General features: G+C 33.1%; 2 protein-coding genes and 2 long non-coding RNA genes across 8 annotated transcripts in view; 3 read left to right on the top strand and 1 right to left on the bottom strand.

The window, feature by feature from the left end:
- The first annotated feature begins 17 nt into the window (after window positions 1-17).
- On the top strand, window positions 18-4179 carry LOC126915782 (glycerol-3-phosphate phosphatase). Its single transcript, XM_050720792.1, has 6 exons — window positions 18-257; window positions 438-598; window positions 681-818; window positions 904-1111; window positions 1200-1341; window positions 1422-4179. The coding sequence occupies exons 1-6, from the start codon at window positions 167-169 to the stop codon at window positions 1606-1608; spliced, it is 927 nt and encodes a 308-aa protein (XP_050576749.1). The 5' UTR covers window positions 18-166; the 3' UTR covers window positions 1609-4179.
- Window positions 4169-23910, bottom strand: part of LOC126915778 (gamma-aminobutyric acid receptor alpha-like) — a 102304-nt gene continuing 82562 nt past the window's right edge. For all 3 annotated transcript variants that reach the window (XM_050720789.1, XM_050720787.1, XM_050720788.1), the window contains 5 exons: window positions 17189-17271; window positions 16367-16507; window positions 9761-9913; window positions 8873-9132; window positions 4169-6673 (listed from right to left, as the gene is read on the bottom strand). In XM_050720789.1, coding sequence (XP_050576746.1) covers window positions 6284-6673; window positions 8873-9132; window positions 9761-9913; window positions 16367-16507; window positions 17189-17271 — 1027 coding nt within the window. In that variant the 3' untranslated portion in view covers window positions 4169-6283. The remainder of the gene's footprint in view (window positions 6674-8872; window positions 9133-9760; window positions 9914-16366; window positions 16508-17188; window positions 17272-23910) is intronic.
- On the top strand, window positions 6432-11407 carry LOC126915791 (uncharacterized). Of its 3 annotated transcripts, none has more exons than XR_007710327.1 (3): window positions 6432-6573; window positions 6641-6921; window positions 7021-7323. It is a non-coding gene; the product is annotated as an uncharacterized LOC126915791 (long non-coding RNA). The 3 variants fall into 3 exon arrangements; XR_007710330.1 differs by lacking the exon at window positions 6432-6573 and adding an exon at window positions 10390-11407 and having other exon boundaries at window positions 6649-6921; window positions 7021-9918; XR_007710328.1 differs by lacking the exon at window positions 6432-6573 and adding an exon at window positions 9720-9864 and having other exon boundaries at window positions 6649-6921; window positions 7021-7584.
- LOC126915794 (uncharacterized) lies at window positions 11455-16299 on the top strand. Its single transcript, XR_007710333.1, has 2 exons — window positions 11455-15164; window positions 15259-16299. It is a non-coding gene; the product is annotated as an uncharacterized LOC126915794 (long non-coding RNA).

Here is a 23910-nt window from a genome sequence, read left to right on the forward strand (position 1 = left end):
TACAAATGCGTGAATGTCAATGATGGTACTGATAGGTTGATAGACATGCTCTGTTTAGGATCATCTCTTTAGTTACCGCGGTTAATTGCTAAAGAGTGTACTTTGTGTGAATAGTAGACTTAACTTCACTTCAGTTTGAAAAGTCGTATCTGCAGGTTATTGCAAAATGGCGACAAAACGTTATATATTGTCATTATCAAGTGCAGAATTTAAAAATTTCATAGACTCCATTGATGTAGTTTTATCAGACTGTGATGGTGAGTGATTACTTAATGCAAAATAATTTCTATAAAAAATTGTTCGAAATAAATATGCGTACATTGTTATTTTTATATCATATTTTTGATATTGGAGTATTTAATAATTGTAAGATAATAATAGACAAATACTTCAATGTACAATGTCATAAATGGTATTTTAATCTTAGTAAACCTTAGGCGTACTATGGAAGGAAACCCAAGTAATAAAGAATTCACCTGAAACTGTAAATAAGTTTAAAGAATTAGGTAAAAAGTTTTTTTACATAACAAATAGTAATACCAAAACCAGGTCTGAATTTGTGGACAAGTGTAAAAATCTTAAGTATGATGCAACAATAGTAAGTAAAATATATGATGTAATGTTTTGGATTAAATAATATGCATTTATTGTTTAAAATGTTATTTTAAACTTTTCTTCAGGATGAAATAGTATGTTCTTCATTTTTGGCTGCTATGTATCTTAAGGAAAAAAGATTTAATAAAAAAGCATACGTAGTTGGGAGTGATGGTATTACCAAGGAATTGGAAGCTGAAGGTATCAAACATTTTGGTGTCGGAGTAAGTCTTTTTAAACAAAAGATATATAATTTTCTCCAAAATTTCAGCTCAAATTAACAATATGAAATTTGTTTTGTTATTGTAGCCAGATGTAACGGAAGGTGATGAAGTAGAAATGATAGAAAACTTTAAACCAGACCCAGAAGTTGGAGCAGTTATTGTAGGCTTTGATAAACACTTTAGTTTTCCTAAGCTTGTGAAAGCTGCCACTTATTTACAAGATCCAAATGTTCATTTTATAGGGACAAATTGTGATGTAGAAAGACCATCGCCAAATACTAATAAATTCCCAGGTTGCAAAATTATTTATTATGCTACACTATTAATATATTTATTTCAAATATTTTTTAAAATTTTGAAGTATAAATTTTAATTATATAGGAACTGGATGCTTCATAAAGATTATAGAAATGGCATCCAATAGATCGGCAGTGATGCTTGGAAAACCAGAATCATTTTTGAGCGAATATATTATAAAGAAATATGGTTTAAATCCTCAAAGAACACTTATGATTGGTGACAAGTAAATATTATTCATAGTCATAACACTATGCAGCAGTAGTTTATTATTGGTATGTTTAAAACATAATTATTCTATTTCAGTTGTAATACTGACATTCTTCTTGGGAAACGTTGTGGATTTAAAACTCTTCTTGTATTAACGGGTATTACAACACAAAATGACGTAGATGCCATGAGCGCTTCTACTACTAGCTCTAAAGATTTGATAATTCCAGACTATTATGCAAATGAGTTAGGTGATGTACTAAAAATGATTGCATCATCTTGATAATTTGGTAATATATAATTATTTCATTCTCATTTATATTTTTTGGTCTTCCTAATTGTTTGGATTACTAATATAATTATTTATTTATTATATCATATGCAAGAAATATTTTTCAATGTTCCTTCATATATATATATATATATATATATATTTTTGTCTAATTAAAGATGTTTTATTATATAAAAATTGTTTAGTTACAAGTACAATACATAATTGTTAATATAGAATATAGCTAATATAGAAATTTGCATATAAAAATATAGTGTTATAACATTATATGTAACATGTTCAATTTTATCTAAAATAGTATCTTAAATAATATTAAAAATGATTAGTGTTTCAATTCAAATACAAAATGACAGTACAAATATGTAAAAACATTACTGTATTAATTTTGGGTATTTTTTATTAATATGACCTTTTGATAAATGTTCTTGAAAGAAACTGAAAGAAAAGATTTGCCAAAAAATTATATCTATATGATAGTCTGTGGTTACTGATAGAATTAGCATTTTGTATTTACTTGTATGCCTAAATATTTTTATAACATTTAAAACGTTGCATGCCTGGTGCATACAGCGAGAATTACGTAAAATATATGTATGGATCTATGTTTAACTCAGCAATGAAGTTATAGTTTACGTATATTACATATATATGTTACATTATATGTTGTGTGTATGTAGTAACAATAAATGTTAAAAGCATATATAATGTTTATGTTATATATTTTTTATGTATTATATATTTACATTAAAGCATTTCTTAATATTATGGTTACTTTAAATAAGACATACAAGAATTTATTGGTTTTATTAATTTTCGAACTCAGAAGCATCAATGGATCTTAAGCTTTTAATTTATATTTGAATATTTTTTGTATCAAAAAATATTGCAATATTTGTTCATATTTTTTAAAAATCAATCTTATCAGAAAAATAGATCTATATATAACAAATATTAACATCTAATATTTAAGAATTGTCGTTCAATATATGGAGTAAATCTCTTGTAATATGAGTAATAATAGACAATATCTCAGGGATTGATTCAGCATCTGAAAAAAGTTCATATAAATATATGCCTGTTTGACCTTGTTTACAAGCTATAGCAAATTTTATGTTGTAATAATCAATAAAAGAAGTTATCAGAATAATTTAAATAAAAAAAATGCAAATTCTTGAACTGTAACATCCTGAAACAGTGTCATTCTCAATTTAAAATATTCTTGTTCATTATGAAAATTATAAAATATCTCAAATAGAAGGAACACATTTTTAAAAATATACGGTTTAATGTGTTTTCGAAACTTGGAAAACATGAATTCGTGGACGATTGCTATCTTGTAGAGGCATTATGATAAAGATAAATTAATATATACATATGTAGTATATACGTATAGTGCGTATTGCGATACTACATACTAGTCTCTCAATAAATATATTACAGAGGCTTATTATAAAGTAAGCACGATATTAGCGAAAGTTGAAGTGATTGAATGTGCCAGAAATCTTTGTGATAAATTGGTAATAAAGTGATAAATAACGAAGATGGATAGGACACCTGTTGCTTTGTAGAAGGAAACATGTATGAGATTTCGTCAAACGATAATGTTTGCATATTTTGAATGTGCCGAAATGCATCATTCACCTTATGCTTAAAAATGAAAGTTATATGATTATACATCTATATATATGCACATATTTTATTATTGTATGCAGGATATTTGAAATTGAGATATATTATGGTTACACATTTCAAGGTGCATGTAATAACGAAAATGGAAATTGGGAAGTACGAATATTTCTGCTACAGAGAAATTTTTTATTTATTTGTTATTTCCTTTTTTTCCTGTTTTTATTCGTAAGTTTTCTTTTATTTACTAGAAACAATATAGATTTTTAATGTTAGCATTAATGATACAACATGCGTGCTAATTGAATGGCGTGAAATTGTTCATTTTGAAAATTTTCGACAACAGAATATGTTTATAAAAGCTAATACAACATCAGTATAATAACAAACTTATCATCATTATGGCGTTTTGCATTTCATTGTATCAGTCAAACGAAAGTTATTGTAAATATGAATTGTTTGAGATAAGTATTGCATAAAATATGATGAAAGATAAGAAAGTATTATGTATAATTTGTTATCAGTAAAGAAATATTTGTTTTGTGTTAAAAAGGAAAAAAAAAATTAACTGAAGTACATACTATCAATAAAAAATACAAATTTCTTAAATATTAAGAAACAGAACAATTTAAAGAAATATTTAAAAATATTTACAAAACATGACACAGTAATACTATGATTTCGAAGCTAAATAAACCATATTTTGTTGTTTCTTTTTACAAATTTGTTATAAGAAATGAAAGAATTCTATTGTATTTGTATTATATTTCTCATTATTTAATAATATTTTCATAGAGGGCATGTACTATGTATACCTCACTACACTCCATATGTTGAAAAATACTACATATCTTTATTTTATTGTAGCAGGCTATATTGTATGTACATATTTTGTGTATATATGTTACAATAAATAACAACGGACTGTTTTTAAAATTGATTTTTATTGTCGCACCTAATACGCAATTACCATTGAATATTTCTATCATTTCACTCACTAAACGTTCTTCTAATGATTAAAATTTATTCCGTACGTTTCACCGATATTTTATTATTAGATCAGACTGGCACAATTTTTTTTCTGCAATTGATGCAACTTACATTCAAGTAGGAATTTCAAACAATTTTTATATATTTGTCCTAAACTTTATCGCATCATTTACATTTGAAATCTTTTTTTCCACACATGCACGGAAGGTGAGAATTAATTTATTCTCTGAAACAAATTGAATGTTACAGATATCACGACATTATAAAATTTCGTTTTATTGACAATTAAGAAGGAAGAAAAGTCGATAATTGAGAAAAAATATGGAAAGGTTTTATCTTTTCATTGTTCACGTATTTTGTATAGTCTAACGAGGGAGGTATTAAAGCTAAATTTTTTTCTCAGAAAATAGTAGACTAACTTGAACACTGTGTTTTCGAGGAAAGAAAACCATAAATACTAACTATTGTATGGCACGTTAACGGTCAAAAATATGAAACGACGATTTTAATTTATTACCATTTATGACTGTTAGACAAAGGTCGAACTTGTAATAATCAGTCGTTATCTGTAATGGAAATGATGAGTACAATTTAGTACTGTACTACTATCTCGTTCTAGCATGGTTATACAATCATTTGTTGACCCAATTGCTTGTTTCAAGAGTGGAGGAAGTAATTTCTGTGATTGTGATTGACAGAAATAGATTGGTGTTTTCCAATACATTTATCACTATTTAGAATGATTAATTGGTACGGATAAGGGATTTTTTATATCCGTGTTATATTCGTGTGCTATAATTTAACACTTAGGAGATTGAACATAATATTTCATATATATATGTATATATCTCATTTTAACGCAGACAATTTTTCCATTTTTGTCGAGAATAATGAATAATGTTATTTGCTAACGAAAAATATGCTTATTAACCCTTGAACGGCTTGTAAGTCGTGAATTATAAAAAGATATTTTTACATCTGATTGTTATTGTAAAGAGATATTTCTACATATATCATTCTATTTTGAATCGTGAACATAACGTTTATTGTCATAAAATAGTAATAATAATTACTGTTTACTGTCTAATAATGATACTATTTAAATTATAAATTCGTCTACTATATTTAAAGTGTTAAACACAAAAAACCTATTATAGTTCGTTTTTTAAGTGTTACGATATGAATCACTATTTAACAAGATATAAAATTTAAACAATAATTATTTCTTAAACCGATTTAAACAATATTTATCTCTTTAGTTTCTCCACATACATTACAAACTCACATTTTAAGCTTTACTAAATATTTATATAGCGTTTCATAAGGTTTCCTAGTCTGGTCTCATATCTTCGTCCGTATTGTTGATATCGATTATTTATTAGTATCATCGTTCACAAGGTTAATCGTAAGAATGCAGAATTTCAAGTGAAATATGTATCATTGTACTAATTGTAAAGGAAATTGGAAAATGTCACAACTTAGTAATGTTCCATATACAATATACTATAAAATATATCTTTTCAATATAGAAATTGGATCGTTTATATCCAAATATACATCTTCTTGCTGTTTCAGACTTTTAAAAAATTCTGCCATACTTATTAACATTTTTGTTATATTATCTAATAACTTGTTAAGTCAAATATTAGAATCTCCTCTTGAAATATTCGCAATTCTTTTCGAAAAGATTTTACTTTGATCGCAAGCTAAGCAATAATTAAAACTTTTTAAAACAATAGTTAGAAACTTCCCCTACGGAGAGTTAAAAATACAAATGCAAATGTCTCTAATACTTATAATATTCATGCATCCTTGTCCCTTTCTATTTAATACGACTAAACTTACGAACGATAACGTAATATTCGTTCATACGCTCGTCCAAAGCTCTCATTCTCCTCGTAAATCGCCCGCCGGCCAACAATTTTTATTAAGTGATCGCTTAAAGTAATATCGTAGATTGGTCGATCGACATCTCCTTCTCCGTTGAGTAATCCCGTGGAGAACGTTCGTACACTTGTTTTCCCTTGGTTGTCCCGTTTAGCGACCGATTTCACGTGCCGTTCGAGTCCACGTTGTAGTAATTGATACGCTCGCTTCTCGACAGATACGCGCACCAGTAGAACACGTTGATAGCCAGGAAGAACACGGGGAACACGATGCGGCTGGCACGATCGATTTTCGATACGGAATTGTATCTAGGCGTTCTTCTGCGTCGCCTTCGACCGGATCCCTCTTTTCTGCTCGGAGGAGCTTGACGAGGGGGCGGGCTGCAGGTCACGCAGGACATCTGCCAGTGGCCCACTGTAGGATTTCTGCTGGGTTCTGGGATCGCTGATAACGGTATCACTTCAATCATACCGTCCTCATTCATCGTAAAATTTCGACTTGAGTGCCCTCTCGCCGTTAGGTTTCCAGCGGTTCTTTTGTGCGATTGGGGTACCTGAAATAAGTAGCAGCAGATATTTATTGTGCGTTTCAATGCTTTCGCATATAATATATAGTCTAATAATATTCCGATGGGATAGGTGAAATGATAAACGTCCCTTAAATTAAACGAAAATTAAAACGAAAAAAACGAGAGGCGCGGAGGAAAATATCGTCTCTCGAAATTCATCTGGAACTTGTAAATATTTTCGTTGGATTGTTTTTGTTGTTTTCTGCTAGTTTTATTGATCTAGAATATTCGAGGTAATATTTTATTTTATATTTATTATATTTTATTGGTATTTATTGTTTTATTTCACTATCCATTCGTTACATGTGTCTGTGGATATTTTTTTTTTTTAGTTTACGCTGTTTTGCTGGTCGCATAATTGACGGATAAATGAAAGCTGTTTTCGGTTTGCAAGCTCGCATAGGAACCATATATTTGAGGTAGCATAAAAATAATATTAATACATTAACGACTACTGACGTAATATCGCGTCTCTCCAAGGCGAAAACATGTCCAAGTATAAGCTAGTCGTGCCAAGCCGATTATGAATATCTACAAGGAAAGAAGGATCTCTTGTGTTTAGTTTAATTAATAATAATAACCGATGTAAAGTACTTCAGACTTTGAAAATAATAATATAATCATAATTGTCGAAACTTGTCATTTTGAAATTTCAGGATTTTCGTACAATTACTGGCTGTGAGTATGTTAAGATACAATGTACGATATCTTAGTGAAACGACTTCTTAGTGACGACTTCTTAGTGAAACGTTAAAAATGATCGAATTATCTTCGTTTCAAACGAATGACCGCACTTTTGGAAGTATATTTTCTCAAACCTTTTTCTATCCACCAAATGGAAGTTATTCGACGAATTAACGCGTTGGTCATGCATGTAAATGTATTTCAAATCGAAGGTAATTTTATTTCGATGCGAATAACTTTCCTTTTCCTTCTATTAAGGCTTTTCATTGCAGTAACCTACATACAACTTTAGGAATCCAATTATTTCTTGGATTGGATTAAAGTAACTTTAAATCAACATTTATATTCCCTTTATACTTCATGTTCTTTATTGTTATATGGAGATCGAATGATATATACGTATACTCTTCCTCTTATGTAAATCAAAGTATCATGGTCCAGGTACTTTATTTTGTTTCTTTATATGCAATTCGTTTCCACAATGAAGAATATGATGACCTATTAAAGTCTTCTATTTTGCTGGTGCATTTATAATAAATTCAATCTTTCCAAAAATATACGCAGCGTTAAGAAAAATAAGTTAAGTCTCTAAAGGTTTACATTCGCTAACAAGGGAAGCTTCTGATTTGACCCTCACCGATTTCAATAAAAGCTCTCATCTGTTTCCTTTCACGAGTATTGTACTATTCTACTGTAGAAAAAAAAGAAGAGCGATAAACGCAAAACATGTAAAACAAGTTTCTTTGTATCTTTCAATAGTTGTGGATATTTCGTAACATAGATTTTGTTTATTAATGTTCGCTATCAAGTTTTCGTAGAAGCATATGTCTAATATTGGAAGGGACGTAAGAAAGCGTCTATGATGGATTATCACGCTGGCAGAGCGACGATTTCGATCTTTATAACCGGAATCCAGAAATCGGGTTTGCCGATTTCAATATGGAACAATGCCAAAATAGCGGAGATTTGCATGATCTCTTACAAAGTATGAATATTGAACGATCTTGCACGTATTCGTGAAATATAATATAAGCGAGAGATTTATCATTGTTATTGGAATTTGGGAGTATTTTTGTTCCATTTCCATTTTAAATATCAGTGATTTATCGTAGTCGTTACTTATTAATCAAAACTTTAAGACTTGAATAATTGAATATAGGTTGTGCCAATCTCAATATCGATATCTGTTTTTTCTGATTTAGACATTGAAAGAACGCTACGCACAGAATAACATTATTTTTATTCTCTGCGTAGAAGATAATATAATTTCTATACTTCTACGTCATAAATGTTTGTTATTATGAAATAATTATATAACCGTAGAGACAAATGATTTAACACAAATTCGATGCAACTAGATTAATTTACAATAGACAAATTTATGAAAACAGATTTAAATATGTTTGATGGGTGATAATGGTTATTATAAAAGTTGATAAACTGTTCGTTCGTTGGACCGTTTTCACTGAAGTAATAAAATATCAAATGCATGCAAATTACCGGTTCTTTCTGCAATTGTCGTCTATTCGCCTCCTCCTCGTCGCTGGAACTCTCGCTTTCGCTTAAATCGGAGCTGAAATAACACTCGCCGGAACCGTACTTGGTGAAATAATGCACCACCGCGAATTGTATAATAGTGGCAAAAATGAAAGCGAACGAAAGAAAAACGAAGAAGTCCAGGGCAGTGGGGTAAGGAACTTTAGGCAAATCTGTCCGCGCCTCCAATCCCAGAAACGTCATCGTTAATACGGTTGTTATGCCTTTAAACAAATATGAAAGGACTTTTATTTATATTTCATTCAATTGTCAAGTTATCAAAGAATATACGTATTCGGCTCCAAAATATAATTTTTAAAATGACTCGAAACCAATGCAGTCGTTATTGTTTATATAATTGAGATAAAACAACGAATGTGTTACATTTGTCGCAGTGCTCTGTCGATTATCTTACAGTTTGTTTTATTATTCATTTGAACAACAGATATGTTGCAAATAATCGAAGTATGATTTTATCCAATTCCCAACGATAAAATGTTTTGGCAAATATGTTTTTTGTGAATTTAATAAAGAAAAATCTAATTATTAGAAGAAGACAGGAGAAAGACTATTATACATCGTTTTACAAATAAGATGAAGTCATTATATGATTTAATAAATAGACGGATAGAAATTCCTTTTGCCGAATAAAATCAATATAAAACTGTCTGAAATTTCCAATCGACGTAACAAGTTAAATATCCGGTAAAAGCATCACTATAATTATATACTTCTGGTACTATTTCTACCACGCGATTAACCTTCGTTGTCATTTAAAAAATCTGATTAATTTTTATTTACTTGCTTCTAGCGTACGTATATCTGTGAAACATGGCCTAGCTATGAGCTTACCCAGTGATACACGATCTGCAGTGGCTTCTCGATTTAACCAGAAGGAGACCCAAGATAGGACCACGAGTAAAACACAGGGCCCGTATACTTGTATAAGGAAATTACCCATGTGCCTCTGCAGATGAAAATATACCAGCAGCATCGAATATTCCGCTGAAGTCAGATAATACATTCAATACGTAACACAGAAAAATTTATTATTTATTTACTATTAGATTGTCCGAAAAGTTTCTTTCGTTTCATAAGGTGATAATAGATGAACAACAATTTCTGTTTCATATTATTTTATTGAATTAGGTATGCTCCATTTCGTTCTATTTCTATTATTATGTTCGTGCATAATTTAATAAACTAATATAAAACAAAAAACATTGTGCGTCTATTATTTCTTTATAAAACGAAAGAAACTTTTCGGACAACTTAATATATTTCTTTATTCATGAGTTTATTTCAAGGTATACATAGCGCGTAATTAGCGATTACATGTTTACAAGATTAATGGTACACAGTTACATGGAATTGAGTATGTTTAACTGTTTAAAAAAGTTTCGAACGCGTTATGAATGCTTTGAGAAACATTCATATTTAGACGTTCGTATCGGCTTTAATGTTGCAACTGTTTCTTTCAGGTGAAAATCTAGGGCAGTCCGATAAACTGTGCTGTATGGTTATAGGTGAGCCACAAGATTGGCATTCAGGAGATGATTGTTTTGTTAACAACTACTCGTGCGTAAGTCTGGAATGGTCGGTGCGAATGCGGGTGAGGGCGGCTTAGTTCTGATTAGTGCTGAGACGTTGGGTATTTCTTGCACGCTAGATCGTACTGTGCGAAGTTTCGTATGGGGGTTGTTGAGCCATAAACAGTTCTAAAATTTGCTAGCGGCTTCTTCGATAACGGTTTTAGCATCGTGGAAGTTAGGTCTGATTTTTCTTCACGGTGAATAAGTTTTGACGGCCTCTTGATTTCTATATGACTGGAAATCCATATCAATTTTATGCTATACTGTTTATTTCAATGATCGAATGGATTTCTATTTATGACGCTACGCGTTAGGACGTTTTCGATGGCTTGAGGTTTACAGGATAAAAAAGAGAAGGTATAATCTGCGTGTAGAAGTAAAATTGTTTCTAACAAATATTTATTATATTACCCTTAATATTTCGTTACAATATAATGGTAAATATATAGAACCTAATCTGTCCTCTTTTCCTTGTTATACTATAATTCACATTTGTAATCTATCTTTTATGTTTCGAATGAAAAAAAGAGAAAGAAGATTACATACTAATATAATGCAATTTCACTCATAAAACTAATAAATCGAGTTAATTCAATATTCCACGATCCTCTTCGTTCGGTCCACCTTCAGCTATTGTTCGATATGTATATAATATTTATCTTCTACTCGTTTCAATTTTCATCTGTAGTTGAGTTCAACATCGAATATCAACAAGGTTCGATCGGAATCGAAATCAAACAGGGTCGCGATCATTAGTTTCCTCGGTTACGCACAAACCATATTCTAGCGTCCAACGTAGCAGCTAGTCACTCTGTTTGTCCTGCACTTTTTCCTCGATAACGAGTACAATATAAAGGAACAACCGTATCAAACATCAACTTGTACTGTCTCTTTCTATTTTCTACGTATTATCATTCATATTTAGACGTTCGTATCGGCGTTCGTAACGCATTCGTGTTTCAATTTGCCCAACGCAAACAGAAACGATGTCATGCATACACGTGAATGTTCGCGCCACGTTCACGGATCCTTAAAAAATTCTTACTACCCTATTGATGCAATCACAGTGACGACGCGACGATTGTTTGCGGAGTATTAATCGATGCTAATCCAATTAAAAGTGGAAGTCGTTGCCAGTCGGCGTTTCCCCTCTCGTTTCTCGTTATCAGCCGATGGAAATACAAGAGGGACGAGAGTTTTCTGCAGGAGGATGCTGCAATTAGTCGTCGTTTCTTCCGTTGCCAACTTTCAACGTGGAACCTCTTTTCTTCATCCTCCTTCTCCTGTTTCATCCCCTATCTTCTTCCATTGCTTTTCCTCCATCTTTTCCTTTTTCTTTACGTCGTCGTTTTCTCGCACCACTTGTCGGTCCGCTCGAATCCCACCCACTTTCGGGCTGATTCATTCGTACCTTCGATATTCCTGTAGAATCCGTAAGCGTGGCCCGATAAAAGTTTCCAATCGAGTTCCTTTGCAGTCGTTAAGAGACAATTCCTTCCTCTCGTTCCTCTAATTCGAACAAGCCTTAGCCACCGACATTCTTCGACGACTCTTATCATGGCTATACGTTTCTCTTTCGATTATACTTCCGTCGTCTATCTTTTCCTTCCTCGGTTTGATCCTTGATACATCGCGTCGTCGATAAGGATTTTTCGCTGAAATCTATTCTTAAATGGAGTTTCCTTTCATGGGTTATCGCCTGGCGTACAAGTACGGTTTTTTAGGTAGACAATTCTGAAAATATTTTGAAAGATGAGAAAGAACAGGTCGAAGATGAATGTTGAAGTATTACGGATAGATTATTGTCTGGTATACGAGTATTATTATGTCGTATGAAGCGTGATTTTTGAGGGAGGCAACTTGGGAAATATTTTTAAAGATGAGAAAGGATAGATCGAAGGTGGAAGCTGAAAGTATTATGGATAGGTTATCGTGTGGAATACAAATGGTTGTCGTGTTATACCAAGTACGATTTTCGAGGGGGTCAATTTTGAAAGTATTTTTCAAATGAGAATGGATAGGTTGAAAGTTGAGGTATTAAAGATATTAAAACTATGAAACGAAGATTGTTGGGACCGAACCAATTGGGACCGAACATTTCCTTTGTCTTATTCAAAGTGATTTTGCCAGTTTTTCGGTTATGAAGTTTATGCTAGCACTGTACGACAACGGATTGGTTGTTGTTTATCGTTCAAAATGCTGATTTAAGCCGTGATTACCAGATCGTTGTGTAATGAATCGGGTGCTATTGGGTTAATAGGTTCGGTCATCATTGGAATCGTCGATTGTCAGTGTCACTGTTTATGTGTTCGTCGATGGCTGGAGGATGGAGTTGGGGACGAGTTCGTTCGTGGTGTCTTCGATTTGTGGTTTGTTGTAGATTTCCGATGACGAGATGATGAGGTGGGTGTCGAGAATCGACTGTTTGACGGAAAGGAGGCTCGGCTGAATGTTGCGGGATGAGCTCTTGCGTGGTGTTTAGGCCTATGTAGCATCGTGTGATGCCGTTGTCCACACCTATGACATAATCCGGCGTAACAATTTTGCACTGAATGTCCTTTCCTCAAGTAATTGATGCATAAGGATGCCCCTGTAACGTTCTTAAGGCGCTCGCCAACTGGTTTAGCCTTGAAGTTGTCACATCTCCAAATGGAGTGTGGTCCTCGGCAGATTGGACATGTCAACGGAGCCTGTGTCGCGGCAAATGCGTGCTTCCGTCGCGCACATTGACAGACCGAATTGGGTTGATTCGGTGATCCTCTTGTCGTCGAGACCTCGGGGGATGGTGTGAAGATAAGTGCCAAATTCTTGAGGAAGTCCAATAAATGAGTATAATGAGGCACTTCCTTGTTAGGTAACGTAAGTTCCCATTGTTTAATGATATTTGCTGGTAATTTCGAACTGATGAGGCTGATAAGTATGGCGTTTATATTGATTTGTTCTCCTAAATTCTTTAATGAGCAGAGATTTTGGCTGATCGAGCAGATTAAATGCCACAAGGGCGTTGGACATTGTTTACTTACTTTTGGATACTGAACGATTGCGTGGCTGTGTTTTAAAGCGACGTATCGTGGATGCTCGAACCTGTCCTTGAGAATGGCTATAGCGGTAATGTAATTTGCGTCGCTGATGGGTAATACATTCACGCAGTCCGCTGCTTTTCCCGTTAGGAGGGATCGAAGGTATAGGAATTTTTGTACAGGTGTGAGGTAGTGGTTGTCGCCTATTGTCGAGGAAAAAAGATTATAGAACCCATCCCATTCCTCAAATTTCCCGTCGAAGGTGGGGAATTTCAGTTTCGGCAATGGAATTCGCGTTGCGGGAAAATCGCTGCCTTTGGGTGTCAACAGAGTTGATGGTCGCTCGCCCTTTATGAGACTCCTTAATCGAGCGACCAGGGAAATATAAGTTTCAAGCACTTCTTGTTCCTGCGTGTTGCCCTCTTCGTCGAGGTTGTTTAATTTTTCCTGGACTAGTTGGAACCGTTTCTACTCGTCCTTGAATAGGCCTTTATATGTTTTCAAAGGACCAACGCTATGATTGTCGGATTGTTGGTAATCGTCGATGCCGTTCTTTATGAACTGGATGTTGTCGAGATAGTTATCGCGTTTTCGTCGCAGGGAGTTGATTTTTGACGGGGTCGACATGCTTCGTGATGAAGGTACTTCGTTAACACTTGTGATGTTATGAGACTGAAGTTGTTGGAACTCGTTGCACTGATAGTGATGGATTTGCGTGACACTCTATGGTAGTGGGTATCATTGGTGTGTACACTTTTCACTTGATACGTAATCGGGCTCGAAAGACCAAAATGTTACGGATCAGAGAACAAACAGAAAACTAACTAGAAACTCTTGTTCTGTGACGGAGGTATTTATACTGAACCGGGGATGGTCGCTGGTCGCCTCACCATAGGTTATTTACGAGTAGAAATCCCATAGCGAACTGTCCTGTTTTTGCGTCCAGGCTTTCAGGACATAAATTAAAATATCGTACATAAGCACAGCGCAACAGCGGCTTAAATTTAAGGCACAATAATAATCTTAAAAAAAAAAAGTAATAATGCATGACTACGTCGTACCGTCGCTTATCGGTACTTTTGCCTGTACCACCCTACAATTAGAATTCAGCGTTTATTCTGGAAAAAATCATGTAAAAAAAAATATGTAAAAAACCTGGAATTAATAAACAAAGATTAAAAAAAAAAGAGTAGAAATCCCGGGAAAAGTGGGAAAATCCACGTTTCCCCATTTTTCATTGGCTGGCCCTAAGGAATGTCTCGATTTGACCTCTATGTAGCAGCAACTGAGGGCCTTGAAGTTAAAGTAAAAAGGACGATATTTAAATTATGACGGTGCCTTAGGATTATTGAAGTCCGACCTATGATGTTTGTATCATTAGTGGCCGTCCCGACCGAGGGACGGAATTCAGCCCGTATCAGATATCGGGACGTAACAGAAATTGTTAAGAAAATTCGAATTTTACATAAGAAAAACTCAGCAAAACTCTCAATTGCTATCGATTTCATAATTTTATCGTATGGGCATGTAATACTTTCATTCGGATATCGAAAATTCTGTCACGTAGTAAACAGGTGACATCTTCAATTTGTTTGCTCGAGTGCATCGAAATTTTATTTGTCGTTTTCTACTCCATTTTATAAGGTATATATATATATATATATATATATATCATACTTCGTTCGAGGATAAAGTATTTGATGATATCGTTCGATTTATTGTTTCTGTTTCATACCAGCGCTCAACTACGGAGGAAGACAACACCTGCAAACCAACTACACGCAACATATAAACAACTAAAGCTGTCGAGAGTTGTGAATATCATGTTGTCGATTTCATCTAACTATAATGGAAAAGTACATATTTAATACGTCGTATTACTGGAGATCAAGATTTACTTTGCGATTTTTGCGTTCTTCTGCTTCCGTGCATTTTGAGGGCGGATATTAGATTCGTAGCATAGTACACATAGCGGAGTGACCAACGAAGAGTCTATTTACAGAATGGCAAGGGTAATCAGATTATTTCTGATCTGAAAAATACGACAGACTGGATTCATGATTGAAATTTTCTATTTCGAATCGTTCGATTATTCGTTTTGTATTATCGATTAGTTTTTTTTATTAACTGATGCGTATTGACACCTGTATAGTCCATTTTTATTGCTTTTCTCTGGCTATTTTATAATTTAAAAACTGCAGTCAACTGTTATGAACGCTGGTTATTTATGTCGGTATGAATTGATTAACCGTGATACATTAAAATTTTTATGAAAAAGATTAAATTTTTGGATTGAAGCAATCGAGAATCGTATAGTATTATCATACATTATTTTTCTCATAATAACAATACCTTTTATAATAATGATGTTCTTTTTTGTAATTATATTACTAATATCTTTATTTGGTTTTCCCTTCGAGGTAACATTAAAGTGAAATTACAGTGCCACGATTTCTTTAGGACAATCGAAATTCATATTATAAAATAGCGTAAGAAAGTTGATTAAATGTACCGATTTAATTTAATAAATTAGTTACGACACGCGATACATGTATATAAATAAACAAAAAGTTCACTCGTCTGCATGTATTTATAACGAAGAGAAGAAAATGTTAAGAAAAATTGTAAATTTGTATCGTTATAAACAGGTAAGATGGTAATATAAAAAGGGACTGAAAGAGTCCAAAATAAAGAGCAAAGATGAAACAAAAGAAAAAAATAATAAAATAAAATGGCAAGTACGTGAAATAAATTCTCCTTTCCCTAGCGATTTCAGCAACTATTTTTTTCTTTTTTTTCTTAAATAAAGTTTCGAATAAAGTGCCGAAGAAGGAGCACTGACTCACCGTGTGAAAGCGTCGCCGATGCAGAATAATTCGCAGTGGGATTGGCAACTAAATCGAATTGGGATAATTTCATGTCCTCGGCGATTGCTACTTGTCGGGCGCTGTTCCATTTGTAGATCACGTCCCGTTTCGTGTAACCGACTGCAATCAAGAGAATATTTCTTACTAGCTCGTCGCGCTGGAGCTATAAAAAAGCATCGAATTCGTTCGTCGTTGAAGTGTCACCTTTCGACGAAAAGCCTCCCGAGTGGCTACTATAATATACGTATCCTTTGCTGATCTTAAATCTCTTTTATATCTCGTGCGACACGTTCACGCAAAAATCGACAATTACACGAACGTTCTTCAGATACGGGAGTATTCTATCCTTTTAGTGCTTTTTACGTTTGACAAATGTCCTCGGAAATTTCAAATTTCTTCCATAACTTGTTCCTTTTTCTTGAACGCTACTGGCAAGAATAATTTTGATAAAAGTCATTGCAACTTACAAAATAATTATATAAACGCAAAAGTTTTGTATTGGCGTAGATCATAACCGTAATTAAATTTTTAGGCAATGTCACATTTTTATGAATGTGATTAAAATACGAAACGTAGATAGAAAATTGTTTCACGTACTACGTATCACTGAGATTATTACAAGTTTAGATATTTTATACATCTTTGTAAATTATATTTGCATTCTGTGTGTTTTTCTACTTTCTTCGTAAATGCACAAAGATGCACAGTCTACTAACGATTAAGATAAAAGAAACCAAGAGAGAGGTGAAAATTTATAACAAACGATGGATAGTAAAATTTCTTTTTAAGTTAAAAACGTACAGCTGCCAAATTGTAGTGGACATCTCTGCGTATCCATCGGAAAATTTTCAAGATTCATCGGACAACCAGCCTTGATCGTAAGTCTGAAATCAAACAGTTTATAGCATTAGAAAAAGAAAGAAAAAAGAAAATATATTTGATTATTACGAAGATCATTAATATTAGAATTTTATTAATGTTACCGCGTAATTGAAGGTCCGTTGAGAAAATTAATCTTTTGAACAAATAAATTTATACTATAAAACATAATAAATTTAATAAACTCAGATCTAATTAATTAGCATGTGTAATTAGCTAATTAATTAGTAAATGCTATAACAAATACAATTACTTACAATTACTTAATACAATTACAATATTTTTTGTAGCCTCTGTATAGCGCTATAACACTCGGTATCGGTCGATTTTGTTCGCCGTACGTGGTGAACGTGATAATTGATAGACGAACCTTCGAAATATGTGTTCAACTTACACGCGTTATTCGCCACGTGTTGCTTCGTGGTACTGCGGTCCGTCGAGCATTGGGCTATCTAATTCGCGTGTACAATGGGCATACAGACAAAATCTGGGACCGTGCTATTGGAAAATATTATTTAGCGTCGCTAGAACGAACGTTTTGGAGCGCAACGGACGATAAGGAATGAGCCACGGCTTAGCTATTGTTCTTTTAGCGCAACGGACAGTTGGCGGCTACGAATTTTCATGAAATACGAAGCAATACGCGGAATAATTTACCACTGGTGGATTTCTCTGGCTATTCATCTATTCCGTCTGTTTTAAGTTCTGTAGAATGACGTACGTGAAATATCGTTTCTTTAGAGTTTGCAATTTAACGGATTAGTAAGATTCGTTTTTACCTCCTCGTTAACTCGGAGGCGTATGAAATGCTTCTTTAGAGTTTGCAATTTGACGGATTAGTGAGAATCGTTAAATATCGTATCGTCGGCTTGGAAGCGGATGAAACGATCTTCTTACAGTTTGTAATTTGACGGGTTAATAGGAATCGTGAAATATCTTATTGTCGACTTAGAAGCACAGACGAAATGTTTCTTTCAGTGTTTGCAATTTGATCATTGGATTAGGTAGTAAGATTCGTTAAAAGATCATTATGAGTTACATTAGTAATTGCGACGTTAAACAATGTTTTTGATACGTCATGCATCTTCCATGTCCAGGTGTACAATGACGTCTAAAGACTTTATTTAACGATAAGTAATTTTTTATTATTAGTGAAAATATTTTAATAACTACACATCAGCGAACGTATATCTTCATATTTCAAAATTATTTCTAATTAATTAATTTCAATTAAGTTTATAACTCGCATTATACAAAATTTAAGGAATTTAAAGAAAAATAAATTTAACGCAACTATTTCCTACAAGATTCTATTGGGATTATAATTACTACAGCGAAGAAGATAGACGGGAGATCGTAATTGTTACAGCAAATCGAATAGGGAAATCAAGGTAAATGGCTGGAAAATAGATAAAACAGAAAGCTATTTACTACCTTTACTTTCTATCTTTAACAACGACCACGGTCTGCTCATTCTTTAACGAGTTTGATGTCGTGAAATCACGAAAATTCGCACACGTTCATGCTTAGAGGTAAATATCGGAGATAGGTGGAAAATCAGCCAGACCAGTTTGACCGAGTTATCGCGCCAGATATCGAGGAAGTTAACCTACGAAATACGAGACGATCCGTGACTAATCGGATCCATCATCCTAACATTCTCGATCGGCCAATTTGTAATTCGGATGTGTTACATTCACCAGCGGCCGGATCACGGTTGGTATTAACTTCCAAATACGCTGAATGGGCTGTTTTCACTGTAGAATTTCGATTACTACGAAGTTTCTTTCTATCTGCGGAAATTTTTCATATTTCGTGCAAAAGTATTTTCAAACGTGCATGAACATTTTCTCTTCTCCAAGTCTATATTATCTTTCTATTGATAATAATAATGGGTCTCTTCTAACCGTTCGTGCTCTTCTGATTTCTGACCTACTTAAAATCGCATTGTACACCCAGTTCTATCTCACAGAAATTTCTAATTGCTTTCTTTGTAACTTCTTCTATTATGAACATCGATTTGTAATATAAAATAATTATAAATATAAATTTATATTGTATAAATATAAGTTATGTTACAAAATATTATATTATAATATATTTATATTATAAAAATGATATTACATAATAATTTATATTTACTTGTAAGGTAAGTTATACTTTATAAAGAGAAATTTGACAAGCATAACGTCAGATTTATGAAAGCTCGCGTCTTGTGTTTGCAATTTGTGATTTGAAATTCAACGAACGAGTTTCAGCCTGAAACTTTTAATTGATGGATGTTTTGTTGCACAATTCTACTACCCATGGGTCGTTTATCGCAATGTCGTTCTACAACCGAGATTTGTGGAATTCCAAATGAACTACGATATGTCTCACAAGGGTATGATGATACAGATTCTGATCACATAATTTCAAGTTTGTTGGCTGGTCGTGCTATAAACGTTAAGGATATCTCTGGTGTCGACCACCAAGATGGATAGACCGGAAGTGATAAAGCACACGTCCTGAGTTCTAATTAGAATTCAAGTAATATATATATATATATATACGAATATATTGAACGTAATTACTGTTGGATTGTACGTACATGTACAAGTGTTTCTGGAGAAAATTGCTTTTAAAGAATGAGAATCGATTGGAATCATTCAACCTATTATTTTAATTCTAACTTATATTAATTGCTCCAATCCTTTTTCGGTATCTCGATAAACCAATATTAAATTTAAATTGTAAATTTTAAGTTACGCTATTTCCATCTTTTACGTGTTTTTTTTTTTACTGTTTGATTTTCAATGAGCTAAATCGTAAACAGGTATCATACAGCACAGTATAGTGTATTTGTAATTAACATTGCGAGGATTTTATTTCTTAATGGCACTTTTGTTACGTTAAGTAGTCAAAATTCAGGCCGAGATGCGCTTTCTTTGCGCAATATCGGCGTTTTCACTGACCAACGATTGTCAATCTTACGTGCATCTATCGGCCTGTTTACTAGGGAGATATTTCTCACGTATCGAGTGTCAGTCACGTATCTGGTCTAGCCACGGTTTTGATCGAGGATGGAGCACGTTCAAGCACGAGGATAGGTCTGGAGCAATTTGCTTTCGACAATTTTCGGCTACAATTCCGTCGTTTTCTAAGCACGTCTTATATACAAATCTCCGTTGTAGGTTTGTTCGATTTTCTTCCAAACAATTGATCGATTTTCAACGAGAGAATTAATCCACCGTTGTCGTGGACGATTCGAAGACGTAACAATTCTCTCGTTTTTGTGAATATTTTAAGAGGAAGAAGAAATTCGATCGGAGAAAAATAAAAAACAGAGAAAATATTTATAAGTTGATTCAGAGTATGTAGATATTTATCACGCTGAAAATAACACGTTGATAGGAACGAAATGTCTTTCCAAGCAATCGATTAGTTATCTATGTTTATTTCTTAATTCTGTTTCTTAAGAAGACCCAATTAAGATAGTTTGAAACAAGACAGAATTTAAACGCAACAAGAGGAGATAGAAAATTCATTTCCTCTTCTTCATTTTACGGCAAGTCTGTCGAAACAGTATTTACGATATCGTTTCTGGAAACAACATAAGTTAATTAAGCTGTTAATTAAATTGGCATTGACGTATAGATTTCCTCGTTTAATCTTCAGGGTCCTCTGACGTGTTAATTTACTAATAATACCAGCGAATTGACAAGTTACAGCTTGTACGTTATAAATTTATTTTCGATAATTTTACAAGTTGACGTTAAATATATAATTAGCGATAATCAGCTAATTATATAATAATCCATAAAAATTTGACATTAAATATATAATTAGCGATAATCAGCTGATTGTATAATAGTCCGTAAAAAATTGACGTTAAATATATAATTAGCGATAATCAGCTGATTGTATAATAATCGGTAAAATTTACTTGTAGAATTTTATTTGTTTCGTTATTAAATTTGTCTGTGCTATACCAGAAAATTGTTTAATTCTGATAGCTTGTAATAGGTGACTTGTAAAATTTTGTTAACAATATTAATATAGTTATACGGGTATAAAGTAGAGCTCGTACGAGCATTATGTTCCCTGGCTTCGTACTCATATTTCAGATGTTCGTACGACTTTAAGTTTTCTTCTCGTGCGCTAGTCGTATTTTTGCCGGATTTCCACGGAAACATTCCACGTGGATACGAAGAAAATCCTACTAAATCGTAAAATTTATTCGCTCCCGAATACGATATCGACTTCGTATTAGAAATAAATCAAGATAGTACTCGAATCTAATAACAGATATGATATCCTATCGATTCATATATTTGTGTTATCTCCGGAAATACAGGTAACTGAATATCAGCAAATAATCATGAATATCGGTGAAATATTTCATCTAAAATACCCATTTTTAATTTATATGTTAATCATAAATACGTAAATCGATGAATATTTTACAGGTTAATTACTATACGACTTTAATGCCTCCTAGGGAATAACAATAAAATTAAAGCAATGCAAAATATTTATTAAATAAAATAAATATTAAATATAATGCTTCTATTCATTTCTAAAGTTGAAAGGTCTAAGATCTTTTATTCCGAAGCAGTACTCCAATTTAGTCATGGAGAAATGTAGAACATGTTGATTTTATGTTTCACATCGTCGATTGAGATGTAACATCATACCTAGACCGCGAATTTCTATACATCTATTGAAAATTCGGAGAATGTACATAACGTGCAAAAATATATAAAATATCCAAGGTATAAATACATATTTAATAGATAAAACAACTTTTTATCTAAGCTTTATTTTTCAATCGTATTTGTAAAAATATGAATTTACACGGATACATGTAATTTAATTATAACGGATGCCTAAATTTCGAAATTCATCGTTTCGTTTACTATCTCTCTATTTCGAATACGATTTCCAATAACACGTTCCTTTCTTCTTTTTCCTCAACATACTGTCATCTCTGTGATGATGCTCGTTTCGAAAGTTCGCAGGATGATTCGCGATGTCTGTTACAATCGTACCTGTTGGTGTCTGAAGGCGCATCAAACGACTTTTACAACGGAGAACTTTCACCTTAATTGCCAGGCCGGAAACGGGAAACGTTTTCGAAGTTGAAAAGGGCTCGTTGGTACGTCAAAAGCAATGGGAAGGACTTGTTCAGCAAAGCGTGGGAAGAGAAGAGCGTCATCTCCTTTCTCGCACCTTCTTCAAAATGCTTTACCTACCTTCCGTACGTTTTTCGTAATTTACTTTCTTTTTTTTTACTTTTCGTAGTTTTTCGTAGTTAAGCGACCGAGATAGAAAAACACGCAATTATTTGCGTTTCTTTAATCCTTGATCGTGTTAGTTGTGGAAATAGCGCTGAATCGCGTGTAGGAGAAATAAAATGGTACATGGTCTTTAGAAATAGGAAAACGATAAACATTAAACAGGAACGAACGTAATTTTCTTTCAAAATGATACAAATATATTTTTCATAGAGACATATGGACATACTTTATTAGCATCCATATACAGTGTATTTTTTGCTTTATTCGCTTGAGTGAACTCTGATTATAAGTATTTAGTATGAAATTAATAGCGTTCTAACTATCGAGATAAAATACGATATAATTAAGAAACTCGAAGGTGGTGTAGGTGCAACGAAATTGGCAAAAATATGACAAAATGGTATTGGAAAAATCACGGACATTAAAAAAGGAAAATATGATATTAAGAATTATCTAAAGCACGTAGATTCCTCTGATGCTGGTGTCACGTAAAGTTGAAGGTTGGATGATAAAATAAAATAGCTGGCGCTTCACTTCGGTTTGATGCCTTTCGTCGTAATCATATAAAATTTCTTGTTGCAATTTAGCCATTATTTCTATGTCCTTTCGGTGTTGCCTCTCGAGCTCTTGTGTCGTCCTATCTTTGTTGAAACATTCTACTTGAAGATCAGCGAGTTGAGGTTCGGGATCGTACTTCAATTTTGGGTCATTAGCAGTAATAACCCCATGTGACTTCACTTTTGAACTTGATCTTGTTTGGTCTCGATTGTGTTTTCGTGGTGCTTGCGGCGTTCTAAAAGTAATCGCCACATTGCTTGCATTTTTAGTGCACATTGATACATTGCACTCTGCAATGGCAATGCTTTTGTTGTCATGAAATCTCTCTAACTTTTCAAAACCTTTTATTTTACTATTTAATTTTGGATCATGCGCCCCTGGTGGAGGTACGTCATGTTTTCTCTTTTCTTTTACTATGCACACGTTTTCCTTCTGCTCTTAATCTTTTAGAAGTTGTTATATTTGGAAAGTTTTTTCACTTCATCTTCAGCTGTTTTTCGATGGGATTTTTCTTCTTCAAGTTTTTCTGTAATCGTTTTTTTTCTAAACTTCTCCATTTATTCTGTTCTTCTTCGAGTAATTCATTATGTTTCGGTATCTGGCTATCCTTTTCTTTAAAATATTTAATTTTATCAGAAAGTTCTCCTATTTTCAAACTTGCTTCATTTAAGATAACTTTATGAATTGATGCTCTAACAATTGATTTAAGTCTTCTATTGTTGTTTCACGTTTTTTCAACTGTTCTGGTTGCTTTTTATCATCATAATTCTTCGATTGCGCCGTTTATTACTATCTAACATAGATAGA

Source organism: Bombus affinis, chromosome 4 (genome assembly GCF_024516045.1).
Source record: "Bombus affinis isolate iyBomAffi1 chromosome 4, iyBomAffi1.2, whole genome shotgun sequence".
NCBI classification, from domain to species: Eukaryota; Metazoa; Arthropoda; class Insecta; order Hymenoptera; family Apidae; genus Bombus; species Bombus affinis.